At 45.1% G+C, this 24633-nt stretch overlaps 1 protein-coding gene across 1 annotated transcript in view; it reads right to left on the reverse strand.

Moving 5' to 3' along the window:
* The window catches only part of LOC129828439 (calpain-2 catalytic subunit-like), a 33036-nt gene extending 16265 nt beyond the window's left edge, over positions 1-16771 (reverse strand). The window contains exons 1-3 of the mRNA XM_055889486.1: positions 16526-16771; positions 16257-16326; positions 2671-2789 (exon numbers count right to left, since the gene is read on the reverse strand). Of these exons, the coding sequence (XP_055745461.1) occupies positions 2671-2789; positions 16257-16326; positions 16526-16762 (426 nt within the window). The 5' untranslated portion in view covers positions 16763-16771. The remainder of the gene's footprint in view (positions 1-2670; positions 2790-16256; positions 16327-16525) is intronic.
* Between the last annotated feature and the right edge of the window lie 7862 nt (positions 16772-24633).

The raw sequence follows: 24633 nt of genomic DNA on the forward strand, positions 1-24633 counted from the left end.
TGACTGGGCCACTCAAGGACATTCAGAGACTTGTCCCGAAGCCACTCCTGCGTTGTCTTGGCTGTGTGCTTAAGGTTGTTGTCCTGTTGGAAGTTGAACCTTGACCCCAGTCTGAGGTCCTGAGAGCTCTGAAGCAGGTTTTCATCATGAACGAAAAACATCCCCACAGCATGATGCTGCCAACACCATGCGTCACCGTAGGGATGGTGCCAGGTTTCCTCCAGACGTGACACTTTGCATTCAGGCCAAAGAGTTCAATATTGGTTTCATCAGACCAGATAATCTTGTTTCTCATGGTCAGAGTCCTTTAGGTGCCTTTTGGCAAATTCCAAGCAGGTTTTCAGGTGCCTTTTACTGTGGAGTGGCATCCGTCTGGCCACTCTACCATAAATGCATGATTGGTGGAGTGCTGGAGAGATTGTTTTCCTTCTGGAAGGTTCTCCATCTCCACATAGGAACTCTAGAGATTTATCAGAGTGACCATCAGGTTCTTGGTCACCAATCTGAGCAAGGCCCTTCTCCCACGATTGCTCAGTTTGGCCAGGAGGCCAGCTCTAGGAAGAGTCTTGGTGGTTCCAAACTTCTTCCATTGAAAAATTATGGAGTCCACTGTGTTCTTGGGGACCTTCAATACTACAGACATGTTTTGGTAACCTTCCCCAGATCTGTGCCTCGACACAATCCTGTGTCTTAGCTTTACGAATTCCTTCGACCTTGTGGCTTGGTTTCTGCTCTGACAAGCACTGTCAACTGTGGGACCTTATATAGACAGGTGTGTGCCTTTCCAAATCATGTCCAATTAATTGAATTTACCACAGGTGGACTCCAATCAAGTTGTAGAAACATCTCAAGGATGATCAATGGAAACAGGATGCACCAGAGTTAAATTTAAAGTCTCATAGCAAAGGGTCTGAATACTTCTGTCATACAATTGCAAAACATTTGAAAAAAAACTGCTTTCGATTTGTCATTATGGGTTATTCTGTGTAGATCGATGGGGAAAATGTAATCAATTTTAGAATAAAGGCTGTAACGTAACGAAATGTAGAAAATGTTCAAGGAGTCTGAATAATTTCCAAATGTAGGTGTTCCTTTTCTCCAAGTGGGAAAGGGCAGTGTGGAGCACAATTGAGATAGTCTGTGGATCTGTTGGGGCGGAGAACTGGAGTGGGTCCAGAGTGTCTGGGATGATGGTGTTGATGTGAGCCATGACAAACTCTTAAAATGAACGATCAAGGAAAACAAAACCTGTATGCAAATATTATATTATTATATTTCATTAAATCACTTATATTTTGTTCAATATGGGGAAAATACTGCATTTCCCAGAATGCATTAGTTTAACCCTCAAGTTGACCCTGAGGCCTTCAAAAAAAAAGAAGCTAAACAAATGAAATGGTTGGTAGAAATATAATTCTAAGCAGTAAGGTAAAAACATTAACTTTGTTTCCAAAGAAATTTGATATAATCTTTGGTATCTGGATGTGTGACCAGTTTAGATTAAAGGAAAACTCATGTTCTATGGCTGAGTGGAATTTTCTTTGAATTGCACTGAATACAATTCTACTTCCTGTCATTCAAACTCAAAAATTCTACATCCAATTTGAATTTCAACTTCAGTCTATTCAATTCTGAATAGAGCACAACCCTGATGTCAACATGCCAGTGTGTGTGTGTGTGTGTGTGTGTGTGTGTGTGTGTGTGTGTGTGCGTACATGTGTATGCAGGGGCGCAACTTTCACTGGGGGACGGGGACATGACCCCCCCCCTAAATTCTGAAATTGCATTTTTGTCCCCCCCCCCAGTTTTATCATTGTATTGTGATACAAAAAGGGTCATTGCTTTAGGACCATGCGGACGCCTCAGAGCGGTCAGGTAGGCTGTTTGGTGGTTTCAGCCGGCTAGATTTAGAACCACTCGGACACCACAGAGTGCGAACAGAGGCAGCTGTTGTCTGTGTGTGTTGTACTTTTTCCTCTGAGTTGTAAAAGCAAGCAGAGCAGGAACTGGCTACTCTTTATTTAACTGATGTAGCTGGCAAGGTAACAGCGGTTTGATGTAACAGAAAAAAAAGTACTTAGTCCTAGTGATGAGCTTGTCGTGTAAGTGACATGTAACGTTAGCTAATGTTTCATCCCCTCTCGACTGAAGTTCTGTCTAAAGTTAATGAACTAGCTAGCTACCACAGCCAGTTCAGCTCTATCCTCTAGCTATTTTTCAGGTAGCCGTATCTAACAGCTGTTGTGTGTATGGAAATGCTTTGTAGCCTGTGTTTTGTCCCGTTTCAACAGAAGTAAATTAACTTGGCTCGTTTATTGTCAAATAATGTATTATTAGAGCTAGCCAAAAGTTGGCTAAAGGTAGATATTTTTGCCCCAATCACAGTCAGTATAGATATTTGTGGATCTATAAAACTCACTCATCATTATTCAAAATTCATTCACGAATATCCGTAGTCATGGTAGCATCCACATTCATGTAGAAGTGTTTAGAAACAGGTTCTATTCTTATTTACAATAAAAAATATCCCCAAAATGACCCAAAAAGGGTAATATTAGATTGTGTAGAAATGCAGGACGCTTTAGATGACCCCAAAAAGACCCCCACCAGTTTATGTACCCCTCCCCCAATTCTAAAATCAAAGTTGCACCCATGTGTGTGTGTGTGTACATCAAAGTGAAAGATGCCAGCATAATCCTTGTCGAAGCTCTGTCCGTTGGGAACCACCTGGGACAACACCTGTTTGTTGAGGGTCAAAGAAGCTATAGCTGCTAACAGCCAGCAGTCACCTGGGAAAAGACAGGGATTAGTTAGATAGATTTATATATCTGCAGACTGTCATATAAAAGACAGGGATTAGTTAGATATATATATATATATTAGTTAGACAGCTAAAATGTGTTTTTTTACACTAACTGTCTAGACGATCCCTGCTCTCCACACCGAGTGGAATTCCCAGCAGAGAGAGAGACAGACAGACAGACAGACAGACAGACAGACAGACAGACAGACAGAGACAGAGACAGACAGAGACACGGACAGACAGAGACACGGACAGACAGACAGAGATATATATATATATGCCATGATTGGGTTTGATGAGTGGGATGGACATGCCGAGAGATGAGTTTGGATTGGTATGCCATATAGCATGCTTCTGTCTATTAGATCTGGGCAGTATGTGTAGGTAATCCTGTCTAACGCGGCTTCTGTCTATTAGATCTGGGCAGTATGTGTAGGTAATCCTGTCTATTAGATCTGGGCAGTATGTGTAGGTAATCCTGTCTATTAGATCTGGGCAGTATGTGTAGGTAATCCTGTCTATTAGATCTGGGCAGTATGTGTAGGTAATCCTGTCTATTAGATCTGGGCAGTATGTGTAGGTAATCCTGTCTATTAGATCTGGGCAGTATGTGTAGGTAATCCTGTCTATTAGATCTGGGCAGTATGTGTAGGTAATCCTGTCTATTAGATCTGGGCAGTATGTGTAGGTAATCCTGTCTATTAGATCTGGGCAGTATGTGTAGGTAATCCTGTCTATTAGATCTGGGCAGTATGTGTAGGTAATCCTGTCTATTAGATCTGGGCAGTATGTGTAGGTAATCCTGTCTATTAGATCTGGGCAGTATGTGTAGGTAATCCTGTCTATTAGATCTGGGCAGTATGTGTAGGTAATCCTGTCTATTAGATCTGGGCAGTATGTGTAGGTAATCCTGTCTATTAGATCTGGGCAGTATGTGTAGGTAATCCTGTCTATTAGATCTGGGCAGTATGTGTAGGTAATCCTGTCTATTAGATCTGGGCAGTATGTGTAGGTAATCCTGTCTATTAGATCTGGGCAGTATGTGTAGGTAATCCTGTCTAACGCGGTGTAACGGTGGTCCTCCTCCTCTTCAACCGAAAAGGAGGAGTAGTGATGGAACCAAGGCGCAGCGGGTTGTGAACACATAATTTATTTAAAGACAAGACGAAAAAACACGAACTTCACTATAACTAACAAAACAACAAACGGTGTAGACAGACCTGGACGACGAACTTACATTAAACACGAAGAACGCACGAACAGGGAAAATAGACTACACAAAATGACGATGTACAAAAACAAACCGAACAGTCCCGTATGGTGTGACAAACACTGACACAGGAGACAGCCACCCACAACGAACACTGTGAAACAACCTACCTAAATATGACTCTCAATTAGAGGAACGCCAAACACCTGCCTCTAATTAAGAGCCATACCAGGCAACCCTTAAACCAACATAGAAACAGAAAACATAGAATGCCCACCCAAACTCACGTCCTGACCAACTAACACATACAACAAACTAACAGAAATAGGTCAGGAACGTGACATAACCCCCCCTTAAGGTGCGAACTCCGGGCGCACCAGCACAAAGTCTAGGGGAGGGTCTGGGTGGGCATCTGACCACGGTGGTGGCTCAGGCTCAGGGCGAGGTCCCCACCCCACCATAGTCAATCCCAGCTTACATCTCCCCCTACAAATGACCACCCTCATATTACACCCACTTAATCCTTTGGGTAACATCGAGACAAGGGGCAGCACCGGGATAGAGGGATAGCTCAGGACAGAGGGATAGCTCAGGACAGAGGGATAGCTCAGGACAGAGAGGTAGCTCAGGATAGAGAGGTAGCTCATGATAGAGGGGCAACTCCGGACTGAAAGGCAGCTCCGGACAGAGAGACAGCTCTGGACTGAGGGGCAGTTCTGGATAAATAGCCGCTCTGGGCTGAGGGACAGCTCATGACTGGCTGACGGCTCTGGACGCTCATGGCTGGCTGACGGCTCTGGACGCTCATGGCTGGCTGACGGCTCTGGACGCTCATGGCTGGCTGACGGCTCTGGACGCTCATGGCTGGCTGACGGCTCTGGACGCTCATGGCTGGCTGACGGCTCTGGACGCTCATGGCTGGCTGACGGCTCTGGACGCTCATGGCTGGCTGACGGCTCTGGACGCTCATGGCTGGCTGACGGCTCTGGACGCTCATGGCAGGCTGACGGCTCTGGCAGATCCTGTCTGGTTGGCGGCTCTGGCAGATCCTGTCTGGTTGGCGGCTCTGGCAGATCCTGTCTGGTTGTCGGCCCTGGCAGATCCTGTCTGGTTGGCGGCTCTGGCAGATCCTGACTGACGAATGGCTCTAGCGGCTCCTGACTGACTAACGGCTCTGACGGCTCGGGACAGACGGGCGGCTCTAATGGCTCGGGACAGACGGATGGCTCAGACGGCGCTGGGGAGACGGATGGCTCAGATGGCGCTGGGGAGACGGATGGCTCAGATGGCGCTGGGGAGACGGATGGCTCAGATGGCGCTGGGGAGACGGATGGCTCAGATGGCGCTGCGGAGACGGATGGCTCAGATGGCGCTGCGGAGACGGATGGCTCAGACTGATCCTGTCTGGCGGAAGGCTTTGGCTGCTCCTGTCTGGCGGAAGGCTCTGTAGGCTCATGGCAGACGGGCAGTTCAGGCGCCGTTGGGCAGACGGCAGACTCTGGCCGGCTGAGACGCACTGTAGGCCTGGTGCGTGGTGCCGGAACTGGAGGCACCGGACGGGAGACACGCACTTCAAGCCTAGTGCGGGGAGCAGGGACAGGGCACACTGGACTCTCAAAGCATACTATATGCCTGGTGCGTGGTACCGGCACTGGTGGCACCGGGCTGAGTGCACGCACATCAGGACGAGTACGGGGAGAAGGAACAGTGTGTACAGGGCTCTGGAGACGCACAGGTGGCTTAGTGCGTGGTGCCGGAACTGGAGGCACTGGACTGGAGACACGCACCATAGAGAGAGTGCGTGGAGGAGGAACAGGGCTCTGGAAATGCACTGGAAGCCTGGTGCGTGGTGTAGGCACTGGTGGTACTGGGCTGGGACGGGGAGGTAGTGCCGGAAATACCGGACCGTGCAAACGTACTGGCTCCCTTGAGCACCGAGCCTGCCCAACCTTACCTGGTTGAATGCTCCCCGTCGCCCACCCAGTGCGGAGAGGTGGAATAACCCGCACCGGGCCTATGTAGGCGAACCGGGGACACCATGCGTAAAGCTGGTGCCATGTAAGCCGGCCCAAGTAGACGTACTGGTGGCCAGATATGTAGAGCCGGCTTCATGGCACTTGGCTCAATGCTCAATCTAGCCCTACCAGTGCGGGGAGGTGGAATAACCCGCACTGGGCTATGCACACGTACAGGAGACACCGTGCGCTCTACTGCGTAACACGGTGTCTGCCCGTACTCCCGCTCTCCACGGTTAGCCTGGTAAGTGGGCGCAGGTCTCCTACCTGCCCTTGGCCCACTACCTCTTAGCCCCCCCCCAAGAAATTTTTGGGTGGTACTCACAGGCTTTTCGGGCTTCCGTGCTAGACGCGTCCCCTCATAACGCCGGTTCCCTTCTCCGGTTGCCTCTGCTCTCCTCAGTGCCTCCAGCTGTTCCCATGTGAGGCGATCCCTTCCAGCCCGGATCTCCTCCCATGTGTAGCAACCTTTTCCGTCCAAAACATCGTCCCAAGTCCATTCCTCCTTCTTGCGCTGTCCCTTCCTCCGATTACACCGCTGCTTGGTTCTGGATTGGTGGGTGGTTCTGTAACGGTAGTCCTCCTCCTCTTCAACCGAAAAGGAGGAGTAGTGATGGAACCAAGGCGCAGCGGGTTGTGAACACATAATTTATTTAAAGACAAGACGAAAAAACACGAACTTCACTATAACTAACAAAACAACACACGGAGTAGACAGACCTGGATGACGAACTTACATTAAACACGAAGAACGCACGAACAGGGAAAATAGACTACACAAAATGACGATGTACAAAAACAAACCGAACAGTCCCGTATGGTGTGACAAACACTGACACAGGAGACAGCCACCCACAACGAACACTGTTAAACAACCTACCTAAATGACTCTCAATTAGAGGAACGCCAAACACCTGCCTCTAATTAAGAGCCATACCAGGCAACCCTTAAACCAACATAGAAACAGAAAACATAGAATGCCCACCCAAACTCACGTCCTGACCAACTAACACACATAACAAACTAACAGAAATAGGTCAGGAACGTGACACGCGGCTCTTTTTATGTAGTGTGTAGTTGAGCTGCATAAGTGTGGCTCTCCACTTTCTGGAGGACCGAGTTTTGAAATCAGTGGAATTAGAGTCTGATCGCTAAAGAGATGGAGAAAACACCTCCGGATTACATCTTCAAACTAAAGGCAACCGTGGCGTCCGACAGGAGACGTGTCCACCAATGATGTATACGGACGGGTAAGATAGTCTAGCTAGCTACATTTTCAGATTGTACATGTTTCTAATTTTGACAGAAAGAGCCATTTTCTTGGCTGGCTCGCTAGCTAACGTTACGTGTATAAACTTATTATTCGTATCTCAGAGCCATTTGCTTGGCTAGTTATAGCCCAATGTTAACTAGCTAACATAGAACCTGTTTGGTTAGCTCCCTGCAGATTCATGCAGGGTAGTAACATCATGAGTTGGGATTATGGTTCATTGTTTACCTGGCTACCTAGCTACATGTCTTAACAAAAGACTCCACTATGCAAGTTACCATTTTGGGTGCGTTCGTAAATTCCGTCTGGCCATCTACTCCAATTTCAGAGCACTCTCGTCTGAGTGTGCCAGAGCTCTGAAGAACTGATGAATTTACAAACGATCAACATTCATTGAATTTGGACTGTGTCAGTAAACGTCGGCAAAAAAAAAGCGTAATTAGAATTGTGTCCAGCAGCACAGTTACAGTCACCAACTCTCTACCAATCACTGTAGAATAGTTCTATGTAGTGGCGAACCGTCATTCAGGGCAGGTGGGGGTAACATGAAAACAGCCTAACCAGCTCTGCTAGGGGGAGTAACATGGTCAGAGTGATGTGTTCTCTCATTATGAAAACAGCCTAACCAGCTCTGCTAGGGGGAGTAACATGGTCAGAGTGATGTGTTCTCTCATTATGAAAACAGCCTAACCAGCTCTGCTAGGGGGAGTAACATGGTCAGAGTGATGTCTCATTATGAAAACAGCCTAACCAGCTCTGCTAGGGGGAGTAACATGGTCAGAGTGATGTCTCATTATGAAAACAGCCTAACCAGCTCTGCTAGGGGGAGTAACATGGTCAGAGTGATGTCTCATTATGAAAACAGCCTAACCAGCTCTGCTAGGGGGAGTAACATGGTCAGAGTGATGTCTCATTATGAAAACAGCCTAACCAGCTCTGCTAGGGGGAGTAACATGGTCAGAGTGATGTCTCATTATGAAAACAGCCTAACCAGCTCTGCTAGGGGGAGTAACATGGTCAGAGTGAGGTGTTCTCTCATTATGAAAACAGCCTAACCAGCTCTGCTAGGGGGAGTAACATGGTCAGAGTGATGTCTCATTATGAAAACAGCCTAACCAGCTCTGCTAGGGGGAGTAACATGGTCAGAGTGATGCCTCATTATGAAAACAGCCTAACCAGCTCTGCTAGGGGGAGTAACATGGTCAGAGTGATGTCTCATTATGAAAACAGCCTAACCAGCTCTGCTAGGGGGAGTAACATGGTCAGAGTGATGTCTCATTATGAAAACAGCCTAACCAGCTCTGCTAGGGGGAGTAACATGGTCAGAGTGATGTCTCATTATGAAAACAGCCTAACCAGCTCTGCTAGGGGGAGTAACATGGTCAGAGTGAGGTGTTCTCTCATTATGAAAACAGCCTAACCAGCTCTGCTAGGGGGAGTAACATGGTCAGAGTGATCTCTCATTATGAAAACAGCCTAACCAGCTCTGCTAGGGGGAGTAACATGGTCAGAGTGATCTCTCATTATGAAAACAGCCTAACCAGCTCTGCTAGTGCGAGTATTGAACAGTGAGCTGTTCTCTCATTTGTGTCTGGAAGTAACTAGCAAGTTAGCTTGACTGCTGTTAGTACAAAACGTTCGGATCAACCCTTAAAGAGATGGGTAGGGCTAAAGCTTAAAGAGGGTGTGAACGACAACAAAGAGCAGTAGGTGTACCAAAACATTCTAAAAGGTCATTTTCTCAAAAGTGGGTATACAAGTTTATCAACTTTCAAAAGTAGAATTACTTTCCCCGTTGTTCCTCAACTGCTGTGTATGATATACCATTTTGTAACTCTGAGTCTCTACTTTTATCCAATATAAAAAAACACAATTTCAAATATTGCTACATAAGACCAGATCAAGCCCAACGGTCACATATTTGACGAGTATTAATGCCAGAACAATATGCCCCACCTGCCCTGAATGACGGGTCGCCACCACATAGAACTATTCTACAGGTAGAAAGTCTCAGAACGGCATGTAGAGTAATAAACTCACAGAGCAGTGTCCTGTTTCTATCTTTGATGCACATAATAAATAGTTTGATGATCACATGAAACCCCAGGACTGGTTTTAGGTTTTATTTATTCGCAACAATGAAAAAACAAAGTGAAAGACAAAACAGTCCAGATAAAAGAAACGGGTAAAAACAGTGTGCAGGTGAGGATATGGAAACCACAACACTAATAAAAGTAAAAAAAAAAAAAAGGTTTTTATATATATATAGTGTAACGACCCTGGGTTTATAAGCGCGGAAATCGACTCTGCCGCTTGAGCATGCTTTTGCGGCACAGTCGATAGCGCGCCGGACCTCGGGCTAGAAGGTCGAGGGTTCGAGACCTGCTCCCTGCCTGTTTCATTACAATATATATATATATAAATAATTGTTCAGTCAGTTAAACAAAACATTAATTATAATTGTACATGATACATTCAGGAAACAAGAAAAAACGTTGTTTGATTATGTGTGTGAGAGAGTTAATCTTCAGGCAGGTAGCCTAGTGGTTAGAGACAGGTAGCCTAGTGGTTAGAGACAGGTAGCCTAGTGGTTAGAGCCAGGTAGCCTAGCGGTTAGAGACAGGTAGCCTAGCGGTTAGAGACAGGTAGCCTAGTGGTTAGAGACAGGTAGCCTAGCGGTTAGAGACAGGTAGCCTAGCGGTTAGAGACAGGTAGCCTAGTGGTTAGAGACAGGTAGCCTAGCGGTTAGAGACAGGTAGCCTAGCGGTTAGAGCAGGTAGCCTAGCGGTTAGAGCAGGTAGCCTAGTGGTTAGAGACAGGTAGCCTAGTGGTTAGAGACAGGTAGACTAGTGGTTAGAGACAGGTAGACTAGTGGTTAGAGACAGGTAGCCTAGCGGTTAGAGACAGGTAGCCTAGCGGTTAGAGCAGGTAGCCTAGCGGTTAGAGACAGGTAGCCTAGTGGTTAGAGACAGGTAGACTAGTGGTTAGAGACAGGTAGACTAGTGGTTAGAGACAGGTAGACTAGTGGTTAGAGACAGGTAGCCTAGTGGTTAGAGACAGGTAGCCTAGCGGTTAGAGCCAGGTAGCCTAGTGGTTAGAGACAGGTAGCCTAGCGGTTAGAGCAGGTAGCCTAGTGGTTAGAGACAGGTAGCCTAGTGGTTAGAGACAGGTAGCCTAGTGGTTAGAGACAGGTAGCCTAGCGGTTAGAGACAGGTAGCCTAGCGGTTAGAGACAGGTAGCCTAGCGGTTAGAGACAGGTAGCCTAGCGGTTAGAGCCAGGTAGCCTAGCGGTTAGAGACAGGTAGCCTAGCGGTTAGAGACAGGTAGCCTAGCGGTTAGAGACAGGTAGCCTAGCGGTTAGAGTCAGGTAGCCTAGCGGTTAGAGCAGGTAGCCTAGCGGTTAGAGCAGGTAGCCTAGCGGTTAGAGCAGGTAGCCTAGCGGTTAGAGCAGGTAGCCTAGCGGTTAGAGCAGGTAGCCTAGTGGTTAGAGACAGGTAGCCTAGTGGTTAGAGACAGGTAGCCTAGTGGTTAGAGACAGGTAGCCTAGTGGTTAGAGACAGGTAGCCTAGCGGTTAGAGACAGGTAGCCTAGCGGTTAGAGCCAGGTAGCCTAGTGGTTAGAGCCAGGTAGCCTAGTGGTTAGAGACAGGTAGCCTAGCGGTTAGAGCAGGTAGCCTAGTGGTTAGAGACAGGTAGCCTAGTGGTTAGAGACAGGTAGCCTAGTGGTTAGAGACAGGTAGCCTAGTGGTTAGAGACAGGTAGCCTAGCGGTTAGAGACAGGTAGCCTAGTGGTTAGAGACAGGTAGCCTAGTGGTTAGAGACAGGTAGCCTAGTGGTTAGAGACAGGTAGCCTAGCGGTTAGAGCCAGGTAGCCTAGCGGTTAGAGACAGGTAGCCTAGCGGTTAGAGACAGGTAGCCTAGCGGTTAGAGTCAGGTAGCCTAGCGGTTAGAGCAGGTAGCCTAGCGGTTAGAGACAGGTAGCCTAGCGGTTAGAGCAGGTAGCCTAGCGGTTAGAGCAGGTAGCCTAGCGGTTAGAGACAGGTAGCCTAGTGGTTAGAGACAGGTAGCCTAGTGGTTAGAGACAGGTAGCCTAGTGGTTAGAGACAGGTAGCCTAGCGGTTAGAGACAGGTAGCCTAGCGGTTAGAGACAGGTAGCCTAGTGGTTAGAGACAGGTAGCCTAGTGGTTAGAGACAGGTAGCCTAGTGGTTAGAGACGGGTAGCCTAGTGGTTAGAGACGGGTAGCCTAGTGGTTAGAGACGGGTAGCCTAGTGGTTAGAGACGGGTAGCCTAGTGGTTAGAGACGGGTAGCCTAGTGGTTAGAGACAGGTAGCCTAGTGGTTAGAGCAGGTAGCCTAGCGGTTAGAGACAGGTAGCCTAGCGGTTAGAGACAGGTAGCCTAGCGGTTAGAGGCAGGTAGCCTAGCGGTTAGAGGCAGGTAGCCTAGCGGTTAGAGGCAGGTAGCCTAGTGGTTAGAGACAGGTAGCCTAGCGGTTAGAGTCAGGTAGCCTAGCGGTTAGAGCAGGTAGCCTAGTGGTTAGAGACAGGTAGCCTAGCGGTTAGAGCAGGTAGCCTAGCGGTTAGAGCAGGTAGCCTAGTGGTTAGAGACAGGTAGCCTAGTGGTTAGAGCCAGGTAGCCTAGCGGTTAGAGCAGGTAGCCTAGCGGTTAGAGCGTTGTGCCAGTAACCAAAAGGTTGCTAGATCAAATCCCCGACCTGACAAGGTAATAATCTGTCGTTCTGCCCCTGAACAAGGCAGTTAACCCACTGTTCCTAGGCTGTCAATGAAAATAAGTATTTGTTCTTAGCTGACTTGCCTGGTTAAACATTTTTAAATCAAGCTGACCCCCAAGTCTTCATGGAGGAGATTATTGGGTAGTTTGGTTCATCAGGCTTGACCCCCAGTCTTCGCTTGAGGTATGATGAGGTTTTGAAGATAAGAATTCCATAGTCTGGTACGGTATCTGATAGGTAATTGACTATGTGAGATGCGGGGAGGTTGAAGGTTATCACAGTGTCGTGTGTTATATAGATGGATTTCAGAATTCACCTGGAAGAATCAATTTAAGGGTTTAGGTAAAATTGTCTAGGAGGGATGAATATTTGTGGATGAAAGGGCATAATTGGTGCACATTAATGTCGTACATAGACAAAATATTGAGCTTATTAAACAAAGGTGCACATGGAGCCAGGTAATTATAGGGTGCCTAGTCTTGTAGATGGAGCCAGGTAATTATAGGGTGCCTAGTCTTGTAGATGGAGCCAGGTAATTATAGGGTGCCTAGTCTTGTAGATGGAGCCAGGTAATTATAGGGTGCCTAGTCTTGTAGATGGAGCCAGGTAATTATAGGGTGCCTAGTCTTGTAGATGGAGCCAGGTAATTATAGGGTGCCTAGTCTTGTAGATGGAGCCAGGTAATTATAGGGTGCCTAGTCTTGTAGATGGAGCCAGGTAATTATAGGGTGCCTAGTCTTGTAGATGGAGCCAGGTAATTATAGGGTGCCTAGTCTTGTAGATGGAGCCAGGTAATTATAGGGTGCCTAGTCTTGTAGATGGAGCCAGGTAATTATAGGGTGCCTAGTCTTGTAGATGGAGCCAGGTAATTATAGGGTGCCTAGTCTTGTAGATGGAGCCAGGTAATTATAGGGTGCCTAGTCTTGTAGATGGAGCCAGGTAATTATAGGGTGCCTAGTCTTGTAGATGGAGCCAGGTAATTATAGGGTGCCTAGTCTTGTAGATGGAGCCAGGTAATTATAGGGTGCCTAGTCTTGTAGATGGAGCCAGGTAATTATAGGGTGCATAGTCTTGTAGATGGAGCCAGGTAATTATAGGGTGCCTAGTCTTGTAGATGGAGCCAGGTAATTATAGGGTGCCTAGTCTTGTAGATGCAGCCAGGTATTTATAGGGTGCCTAGTCTTGTAGATGCAGCCAGGTAATTATAGGGTGCCTAGTCTTGTAGATGGAGCCAGGTAATTATAGGGTGCCTAGTCTTGTAGATGGAGCCAGGTAATTATAGGGTGCCTAGTCTTGTAGATGCAGCCAGGTAATTATAGGGTGCCTAGTCTTGTAGATGGAGCCAGGTAATTATAGGGTGCCTAGTCTTGTAGATGGAGCCAGGTAATTATAGGGTGCCTTGTCTTGTAGATGGAGCCAGGTAATTATAGGGTGCCTAGTCTTGTAGATGGAGCCAGGTAATTATAGGGTGCCTAGTCTTGTAGATGGAGCCAGGTAATTATAGGGTGCCTAGTCTTGTAGATGCAGCCAGGTAATTATAGGGTGCCTAGTCTTGTAGATGGAGCCAGGTAATTATAGGGTGCCTAGTCTTGTAGATGGAGCCAGGTAATTATAGGGTGCCTAGTCTTGTAGATGGAGCCAGGTAATTATAGGGTGCCTAGTCTTGTAGATGGAGCCAGGTAATTATAGGGTGCCTAGTCTTGTAGATGGAGCCAGGTAATTATAGGGTGCCTAGTCTTGTAGATGGAGCCAGGTAATTATAGGGTGCCTAGTCTTGTAGATGGAGCCAGGTAATTATAGGGTGCCTAGTCTTGTAGATGGAGCCAGGTAATTATAGGGTGCCTGGTCTTGTAGATGGAGCCAGGTAATTATAGGGTGCCTAGTCTTGTAGATGGAGCCAGGTAATTATAGGGTGCCTAGTCTTGTAGATGGAGCCAGGTAATTATAGGGTGCCTAGTCTTGTAGATGGAGCCAGGTAATTATAGGGTGCCTAGTCTTGTAGATGGAGCCAGGTAATTATAGGGTGCCTGGTCTTGTAGATGGAGCCAGGTAATTATAGGGTGCCTTGTCTTGTAGATGGAGCCAGGTAATTATAGGGTGCCTTGTCTTGTAGATGGAGCCAGGTAATTATAGGGTGCCTAGTCTTGTAGATGGAGCCAGGTAATTATAGGGTGCCTAGTCTTGTAGATGGAGCCAGGTAATTATAGGGTGCCTAGTCTTGTAGATGGAGCCAGGTAATTATAGGGTGCCTAGTCTTGTAGATGGAGCCAGGTAATTATAGGGTGCCTAGTCTTGTAGATGGAGCCAGGTAATTATAGGGTGCCTAGTCTTGTAGATGGAGCCAGGTAATTATAGGGTGCCTGGTCTTGTAGATGGAGCCAGGTAATTATAGGGTGCCTAGTCTTGTAGATGGAGCCAGGTAATTATAGGGTGCCTAGTCTTGTAGATGGAGCCAGGTAATTATAGGGTGCCTAGTCTTGTAGATGGAGCCAGGTAATTATAGGGTGCCTAGTCTTGTAGATGGAGCCAGGTAATTATAGGGTGCCTGGTCTTGTAGATGGAGCCAGGTAATTATAGGGTGCCTTGTCTTGTAGATGGAGCCAGGTAATTATAGGGTGCCTTGTCTTGTAGATGGAGCCAGGTAATTATAGGGTGCCTAGTCTTGTAGATGGAGCCAGGTAATTATAGGGTGCCTAGTCTTGTAGATGGAGCCAGGTAATTATAGGGTGCCTAGTCTTGTAGATGGAGCCAGGTAATTATAGGGTGCCTTGTCTTGTAGATGGAGCCAGGTAATTATAGGGTGCCTAGTCTTGTAGATGGAGCCAGGTAATTATAGGGTGCCTAGTCTTGTAGATGCAGCCAGGTAATTATAGGGTGCCTAGTCTTGTAGATGGAGCCAGGTAATTATAGGGTGCCTAGTCTTGTAGATGGAGCCAGGTAATTATAGGGTGCCTAGTCTTGTAGATGGAGCCAGGTAATTATAGGGTGCCTAGTCTTGTAGATGGAGCCAGGTAATTATAGGGTGCCTAGTCTTGTAGATGGAGCCAGGTAATTATAGGGTGCCTAGTCTTGTAGATGGAGCCAGGTAATTATAGGGTGCCTAGTCTTGTAGATGCAGCCAGGTAATTATAGAGTGCCTAGTCTTGTAGATGGAGCCAGGTAATTATAGGGTGCCTAGTCTTGTAGATGGAGCCAGGTAATTATAGGGTGCCTAGTCTTGTAGATGGAGCCAGGTAATTATAGGGTGCCTGGTCTTGTAGATGGAGCCAGGTAATTATAGGGTGCCTTGTCTTGTAGATGGAGCCAGGTAATTATAGGGTGCCTTGTCTTGTAGATGGAGCCAGGTAATTATAGGGTGCCTAGTCTTGTAGATGGAGCCAGGTAATTATAGGGTGCCTAGTCTTGTAGATGGAGCCAGGTAATTATAGGGTGCCTAGTCTTGTAGATGGAGCCAGGTAATTATAGGGTGCCTTGTCTTGTAGATGGAGCCAGGTAATTATAGGGTGCCTAGTCTTGTAGATGGAGCCAGGTAATTATAGGGTGCCTAGTCTTGTAGATGGAGCCAGGTAATTATAGGGTGCCTAGTCTTGTAGATGGAGCCAGGTAATTATAGGGTGCCTTGTCTTGTAGATGGAGCCAGGTAATTATAGGGTGCCTAGTCTTGTAGATGGAGCCAGGTAATTATAGGGTGCCTAGTCTTGTAGATGGAGCCAGGTAATTATAGGGTGCCTAGTCTTGTAGATGGAGCCAGGTAATTATAGGGTGCCTAGTCTTGTAGATGGAGCCAGGTAATTATAGGGTGCCTAGTCTTGCAAATGTATTTTCTATGATGAGTAATTTTTGCAGTTAGGAGGCATATGCAGGTTAAAGACTTAACATACTGTGACAGTTAGGATCTATTTCATTCCACAGAACTGTACTGGCCCGGACACAATACAGTAAATTAAAGTATAGTGAACAGTTAGGAAACAAGCCTGATGAACCAACCCACTAATCTTTCTGATAATACAAACATATTCCATAACATTTGCTGCAGGGAAATTGAATAGGATCTTTCCCTGATAACTTCTCATCAATTAAAACTGAGGAATCTAGTGGATGTGACTTGTTCCGTTTCATTCCCACCAATTGAGATTCTGGCTCTTTTTTTTAACGTGTCCATTGTGTGTGTGTGTGTGTGTGTGTGTGTGTGTGTGTGTGTGTGTGTGTGTGTGTGTGTACATCTTACCCAGTGCCCCCTGGCAGATGTCTGTCCTTGTGGCCCCTCCAGCTATAAATTGGGGATTAAAGGTCAACTCCTGGGAAAATAGCAAATAAATAGAAAGTTGAAAATATCTCACTTACTCTCTAAGATATAAGCAATTCTTTGACAAGAGACAATCGAGACATTAAAACAGGTTTGTTTATGATGTTGGTCTCATTCTCAGAAAAGGAAGGAGGCAATAATTTCATGTTTTTTATGCCAATTCGACAGGGACCCCGGTTCGAGTTACCTACCATCGGTCGCATCCATTTGATACCACGAACTTTACTGGAATTTGGTCCAAGATCTTTGAATCCAAGGGACACAGGGATCGCTTCGAAAAGCTCATCTTGAAAAAGCTGCCCGAGTTCAAGACAACTGGCTTTCAGCGCCTCGAAGTCCTGACCGAGATATTTGACCGCCCGCGCGTTGGAACCGATGCCCTGCGCCTTCTCCCGGTCGTGCTGCAGTTTGGATGCTATCCCCGCCATCACTGAGGTAATAATGATGCTTTCTCAGTTTTGTCTATCAGATATAATACGTGTGGTTTCGCCGCTCCAGGGTGTGACCTCGTGTGAACTAGCAGAAAGATAAGGTAGCCGAGTCAGACAACGAATGGATGTGGAGTAGTGATGCGCAGTCCGTAATCGATTCGTTCTTTTTGGATTACTCTTTTTAATTACTCGAGAGTCATTTATTTTGTTTTTCTGCCTTTTAGTGGTTCGTTTGATCTGCTAGTTGGTTCGATCCCGGGCTGTATCATAACTGGCCGTGATCCGGGGGTCACATAGGACGGCGCACAATTGACCCAGCGTTATCCGGGTTAGGGGAGGGTTTGGCCGGGGTAGGCCGTTAAATAAAAATGTGTTCTTAACTGACTTGCCTAGTTAAATAAAGGTAAAAGTAAAAATAGTGCTGGCTGCAATGAGACATACAGCATGATTAATACACTCCTCCAGGCAGGTCTGCTCAACAAAACAAAAACTCAAGAGAGCTCACAAAGTGAGGAATTTTTGTATGTAGGTCAATGAGAGTTTCGAATTCGGTCAACAGATGTTGTTATCGGTAATTTGCTACGTGGGGCATATTTGATAGAATATAATTTTCGTAGTGGTTATGTTGTTACGAATGCACTGATATAAGTGGACTTATGTGGCATCTCGACAACTTTATATCAGAGTTGTACCTGTTGTCATAGAGATAGATAGACGACTCATCATGGATATAACCCGTTTAGCATGGACATTGCAATTCAGGGCTTCCATAATTATTATTTTTAATATTTAAAGTTTTATTAAGTTTTCTTGTTTTTCAATCAACCAACAAAACACATTCCACATTCACAGATGTGACAGACTTAATAAAAATAAATAATAACATATTATTATTATATCATACATACATATACATACACACAAAGAACAATTATTAAAAAATAAATATATATATAAAACTTGCAGCAGCACTATCAAGGTTCTTATTAGCTATTTCCAGCCTTAGCTGATAATTAGTTTTTAGGTTTTACAGCACCTTACACAACATGTATCTGCTCATCTCCCTCATCACCCCATTCACTCTGTCCAATGTGAAATATCGTTGAGTAGTGGAGACCAGAGTCTATCAAACTTGGGCTGTCTCTTGTGGAGGTCATCAGTGAGCTTTTCAAGAGGAAGAAAGTCAACCATCTGGTCAATCCACATTTTAAATGTAGGAGAAGAATTAGAGGCCCACAATAGAAGAATACATTTCTTAGCAAAGTATGTAATGGTCATAAACAAATATTCTCTGTCAGGATCAAGAACAAAGTCCTGTTGGGTATTAAGAAGAAAGATACACGGGGTTAATAGCAAACTGTACATGTAGTATTTTCTGTGCAGTAGTATGTATAGATTGACAAAATCTGGCAATCTCTCTACAGCTCCAAAATACATGCATATAGGTTCCACTTTCAGAGGTACATATTTTACAGTTAAGAGAAATGTCTGTTTTCATTCTATGGAGTCTCAAAGGAGTGTAATAAAATTTTTACAAAAATGTGTAATTAGATTCTTTCATTTTTACATTCGTAGAGGAGCACTATACTCTCTCACAAACCTACGCCCATAACTCATCACTGACAGTCAGACCAAGGTCCTTTTCCCCAGATTATTTTCAAAGGAGTAAAGGAGGAGCCTCCTTTCTCAGAAAGGAGTCTATACATATAGGAGATTTTGCCTTTAATGGATTGTGCTGTGACAAGAAGGGTTTCAACTTCATTCAACTGAGCTCTAAACCTCCTCTTGGAAGTAAATGAGGAAATTACATGTCTAATTTGAAGATATAAAAAACAAAAAAATGGGATCTTGGCGCATTGAATTCACTGCAGAGCTCTTGAAAGGATTTCAGTGTAGTGTAGGGTGACCAGACGTCCCCGTTGTTGGTGGCCTGTCCCCGGAATAATATTTTAAGAAATACCGGACAGCAGAGCCTACCGGTTGACGTCTCAATCGCGTAGTGCTTGTTTTGTCCAGCAGAGGGGGCTGCTCGCTATATCAGCTTCATTCACTCTCCTTCTACTAACTACCTGCTCACTATGGCAGCTTCATTCACTCTCCTTCTACTAACTACCTGCTCGCTATATCAGCTTCATTCACTCTCCTTCTACTAACTACCTGCTCACTATATCAGCTTCATTCACTCTCCTTCTACTAACTACCTGCTCACTATATCAGCTTCATTCACTCTCCTTCTACTAACTACCTGCTCACTATATCAGCTTCATTCACTCTCCTTCTACTAACTACCTGCTCACTATATCAGCTTCATTCACTCTCCTTCTACTAACTACCTGCTCGCTATAGCAGCTTCATTCACTCTCCTTCTACTAACTACCTGCTCGCTATAGCAGCTTCATTCACTCTCCTTCTACTAACTACCTGCTCGCTATATCAGCTTCATTCACTCTCATTCTACTAACTACCTGCTCGCTATATCAGCTTCATTCACTCTCCTTCTACTAACTACCTGCTCCCTATATCAGCTTCATTCACTCTCCTTCTACTAACTACCTGCTCACTATATCAGCTTCATTCACTCTCCTTCTACTAACTACCTGCTCGCTATATCAGCTTCATTCACTCTCCTTCTACTAACTACCTGCTCACTATATCAGCTTCATTCACTCTCCTTCTACTAACTACCTGCTCGCTATATCAGCTTCATTCACTCTCCTTCTACTAACTACCTGCTCACTATATCAGCTTCATTCACTCTCATTCTACTAACTACCTGCTCGCTATATCAGCTTCATTCACTCTCCTTCTACTAACTACCTGCTCGCTATAGCAGCTTCATTCACTCTCCTTCTACTAACTACCTGCTCACTATATCAGCTTCATTCACTCTCCTTCTACTAACTACCTGCTCGCTATATCAGCTTCATTCACTCTCCTTCTACTAACTACCTGCTCGCTATATCAGCTTCATTCACTCTCCTTCTACTAACTACCTGCTCACTATATCAGCTTCATTCACTCTCCTTCTACTAACTACCTGCTCACTATATCAGCTTCATTCACTCTCCTTCTACTAACTACCTGCTCGCTATATCAGCTTCATTCACTCTCCTTCTACTAACTACCTGCTCGCTATATCAGCTTCATTCACTCTCCTTCTACTAACTACCTGCTCGCTATATCAGCTTCATTCACTCTCCTTCTACTAACTACCTGCTCGCTATATCAGCTTCATTCACTCTCCTTCTACTAACTACCTGCTCGCTATATCAGCTTCATTCACTCTCCTTCTACTAACTACCTGCTCGCTATATCAGCTTCATTCACTCTCCTTCTACTAACTACCTGCTCGCTATATCAGCTTCATTCACTCTCCTTCTACTAACTACCTGCTCGCTATAGCAGCTTCATTCACTCTCCTTCTACTAACTACCTGCTCACTATATCAGCTTCATTCACTCTCCTTCTACTAACTACCTGCTCGCTATAGCAGCTTCATTCACTCTCCTTCTACTAACTACCTGCTCGCTATAGCAGCTTCATTCACTCTCCTTCTACTAACTACCTGCTCACTATGGCAGCTTCATTCACTCTCCTTCTACTAACTACCTGCTCGCTATAGCAGCTTCATTCACTCTCCTTCTACTAACTACCTGCTCACTATATCAGCTTCATTCACTCTCCTTCTACTAACTACCTGCTCACTATAGCAGCTTCATTCACTCTCCTTCTACTAACTACCTGCTCACTATAGCAGCTTCATTCACTCTCCTTCTACTAACTACCTGCTCACTATAGCAGCTTCATTCACTCTCCTTCTACTAACTACCTGCTCGCTATATCAGCTTCATTCACTCTCCTTCTACTAACTACCTGCTCGCTATATCAGCTTCATTCACTCTCCTTCTACTAACTACCTGCTCACTATATCAGCTTCATTCACTCTCATTCTACTAACTACCTGCTCGCTATATCAGCTTCATTCACTCTCCTTCTACTAACTACCTGCTCGCTATAGCAGCTTCATTCACTCTCCTTCTACTAACTACCTGCTCACTATATCAGCTTCATTCACTCTCCTTCTACTAACTACCTGCTCGCTATAGCAGCTTCATTCACTCTCCTTCTACTAACTACCTGCTCACTATATCAGCTTCATTCACTCTCCTTCTACTAACTACCTGCTCACTATATCAGCTTCATTCACTCTCCTTCTACTAACTACCTGCTCACTATATCAGCTTCATTCACTCTCCTTCTACTAACTACCTGCTCACTATATCAGCTTCATTCACTCTCCTTCTACTAACTACCTGCTCACTATATCAGCTTCATTCACTCTCCTTCTACTAACTACCTGCTCACTATATCAGCTTCATTCACTCTCCTTCTACTAACTACCTGCTCACTATATCAGCTTCATTCACTCTCATTCTACTAACTACCTGCTCACTATATCAGCTTCATTCACTCTCATTCTACCAACTACCTGCTCACTATATCAGCTTCATTCACTCTCCTTCTACTAACTACCTGCTCACTATGGCAGCTTCATTCACTCTCCTTCTACTAACTACCTGCTCACTATATCAGCTTCATTCACTCTCCTTCTACTAACTACCTGCTCACTATATCAGCTTCATTCACTCTCATTCTACCAACTACCTGCTCACTATATCAGCTTCATTCACTCTCCTTCTACTAACTACCTGCTCACTATATCAGCTTCATTCACTCTCCTTCTACTAACTACCTGCTCGCTATATCAGCTTCATTCACTCTCCTTCTACCAACTACCTGCTCACTATATCAGCTTCATTCACTCTCCTTCTACCAACTACCTGCTCACTATATCAGCTTCATTCACTCTCCTTCTACTAACTACCTGCTCACTATATCAGCTTCATTCACTCTCCTTCTACTAACTACCTGCTCACTATATCAGCTTCATTCACTCTCATTCTACTAACTACCTGCTCGCTATATCAGCTTCATTCACTCTCATTCTACCAACTACCTGCTCACTATATCAGCTTCATTCACTCTCCTTCTACTAACTACCTGCTCACTATGGCAGCTTCATTCACTCTCCTTCTACTAACTACCTGCTCACTATATCAGCTTCATTCACTCTCCTTCTACTAACTACCTGCTCACTATATCAGCTTCATTCACTCTCCTTCTACTAACTACCTGCTCACTATATCAGCTTCATTCACTCTCCTTCTACTAACTACCTGCTCGCTATATCAGCTTCATTCACTCTCCTTCTACTAACTACCTGCTCACTATGGCAGCTTCATTCACTCTCCTTCTACTAACTACCTGCTCACTATATCAGCTTCATTCACTCTCCTTCTACTAACTACCTGCTCACTATATCAGCTTCATTCACTCTCCTTCTACTAACTACCTGCTCACTATATCAGCTTCATTCACTCTCCTTCTACTAACTACCTGCTCGCTATATCAGCTTCATTCACTCTCCTTCTACTAACTACCTGCTCACTATGGCAGCTTCATTCACTCTCCTTCTACTAACTACCTGCTCACTATATCAGCTTCATTCACTCTCCTTCTACTAACTACCTGCTCACTATATCAGCTTCATTCACTCTCCTTCTACTAACTACCTGCTCACTATATCAGCTTCATTCACTCTCCTTCTACTAACTACCTGCTCGCTATATCAGCTTCATTCACTCTCATTCTACTAACTACCTGCTCGCTATATCAGCTTCATTCACTCTCATTCTACCAACTACCTGCTCACTATATCAGCTTCATTCACTCTCCTTCTACTAACTACCTGCTCACTATGGCAGCTTCATTCACTCTCCTTCTACTAACTACCTGCTCACTATATCAGCTTCATTCACTCTCCTTCTACTAACTACCTGCTCACTATATCAGCTTCATTCACTCTCCTTCTACTAACTACCTGCTCACTATATCAGCTTCATTCACTCTCCTTCTACTAACTACCTGCTCACTATATCAGCTTCATTCACTCTCCTTCTACTAACTACCTGCTCACTATATCAGCTTCATTCACTCTCATTCACCTCTCCCAGAGAGGGATAGTCTACTGGTTTAACAGGTGGTCTGGGAGAGGGATAGTCTACTGGTTTAAAGAGGTGGTCTGGGAGAGGGATAGTCTACTGGTTTAAACAGGTGGTCTGGGAGAGGGATAGTCTACTGGTTTAAAGAGGTGGTCTGGGAGAGGGATAGTCTACTGGTTTAAAGAGGTGGTCTGGGAGAGGGATAGTCTACTGGTTTAAAGAGGTGGTCTGGGAGAGGGATAGTCTCCTGGTTTAAAGAGGTGGTCTGGGAGAGGGATAGTCTACTGGTTTAAAGAGGTGGTCTGGGAGAGTGATAGTCTACTGGTTTAAACAGGTGGTCTGGGAGAGTGATAGTCTACTGGTTTAAAGAGGTGGTCTGGGAGAGGGATATTCTACTGGTTTAAAGAGGTGGTCTGGGAGAGGGATAGTCTACTGGTTTAACAGGTGGTCTGGGATAAGAGATGAGGTAAGAGGTTATACAATATATAATAATAACATATAATATACTGCTATTCTTCATTCTGTTTCTTTCATTATTGAGTGTATTATTCATCTATTCAGAGTAGTGTTTCCCTGCCTGTCTTTTCAACATAATATACTACTATATCCCACACTCTCTAAATATGCTCCCAACACTTTCAAGGGTTCACCTCACCAACTTTTCGGATTCGCAGTGCCTTCTTTAGGGGTTATTTTCAGACAGTTTATCCTCCGTTAGTCAGGACCTCTACAAACATTGTTGTGTGTGCGTCAGCTTATCGATCAATATAATTTTTACAAACTGAAGTAGCAGAAAAATATGTGGGGGGTGGGGGTCCCCATTTCAAGCACTTTTCGCTGTTCAAGCAGATTGCTTGCAATGTAAGTTTGCTCTGGATTTACATACATTAATAAACAGAGTTTTTGTGTACAAAAATTATATTCTATTTCCTGTATAGGACTCAGAAGTGTCTTCGAGCTTGTTGAAACTCTGAACAAAATTGTTGCACAAAGTAAGATGTATTCAATAACTTTATAGATACAATACAATGTAATTATATATATTAAATAATTAATTATAATTAATTCAAGACGGGTTTAGTCTTGAGACCAGTCGTCACATTATCAGTATTCTAGATGTTTCCTTTGCATTCAGAAACATTATTTCATTTATATCTACAATTCACACCTTAACTAATGTCTCTATCCAGTTTTCTAGCCTGGTCCCAGATCTGTTCCTACTACAGTATGTTTTCTAGCCTGGTCCCAGATCTGTTCCTACTACAGTATGTTTTCTAGCCTGGTCCCAGATCTGTTCCTACTACAGTATGTTTTCTAGCCTGGTCCCAGATCTGTTCCTACTACAGTATGTTTTCTAGCCTGGTCCCAGATCTGTTCCTACTACAGTATGTTTTCTAGCCTGGTCCCAGATCTGTTCCTACTACAGTATGTTTTCTAGCCTGGTCCCAGATCTGTTCCTACTACAGTATGTTTTATAGCCTGGTCCCAGATCTGTTCCTACTACAGTATGTTTTCTAGCCTGGTCCCAGATCTGTTCCTACTACAGTATGTTTTCTAGCCTGGTCCCAGATCTGTTCTTACTACAGTATGTTTTCTAGCCTGGTCCCAGATCTGTTCCTACTACAGTATGTTTTCTAGCCTGGTCCCAGATCTGTTCCTACTACAGTATGTTTTATAGCCTGGTCCCAGATCTGTTCCTACTACAGTATGTTTTCTAGCCTGGTCCCAGATCTGTTCCTACTACAGTATGTTTTCTAGCCTGGTCCCAGATCTGTTCCTACTACAGTATGTTTTCTAGCCTGGTCC

This window comes from Salvelinus fontinalis, chromosome 30 (genome assembly GCF_029448725.1).
Source record: "Salvelinus fontinalis isolate EN_2023a chromosome 30, ASM2944872v1, whole genome shotgun sequence".
NCBI classification, from domain to species: domain Eukaryota; kingdom Metazoa; phylum Chordata; class Actinopteri; order Salmoniformes; family Salmonidae; genus Salvelinus; species Salvelinus fontinalis.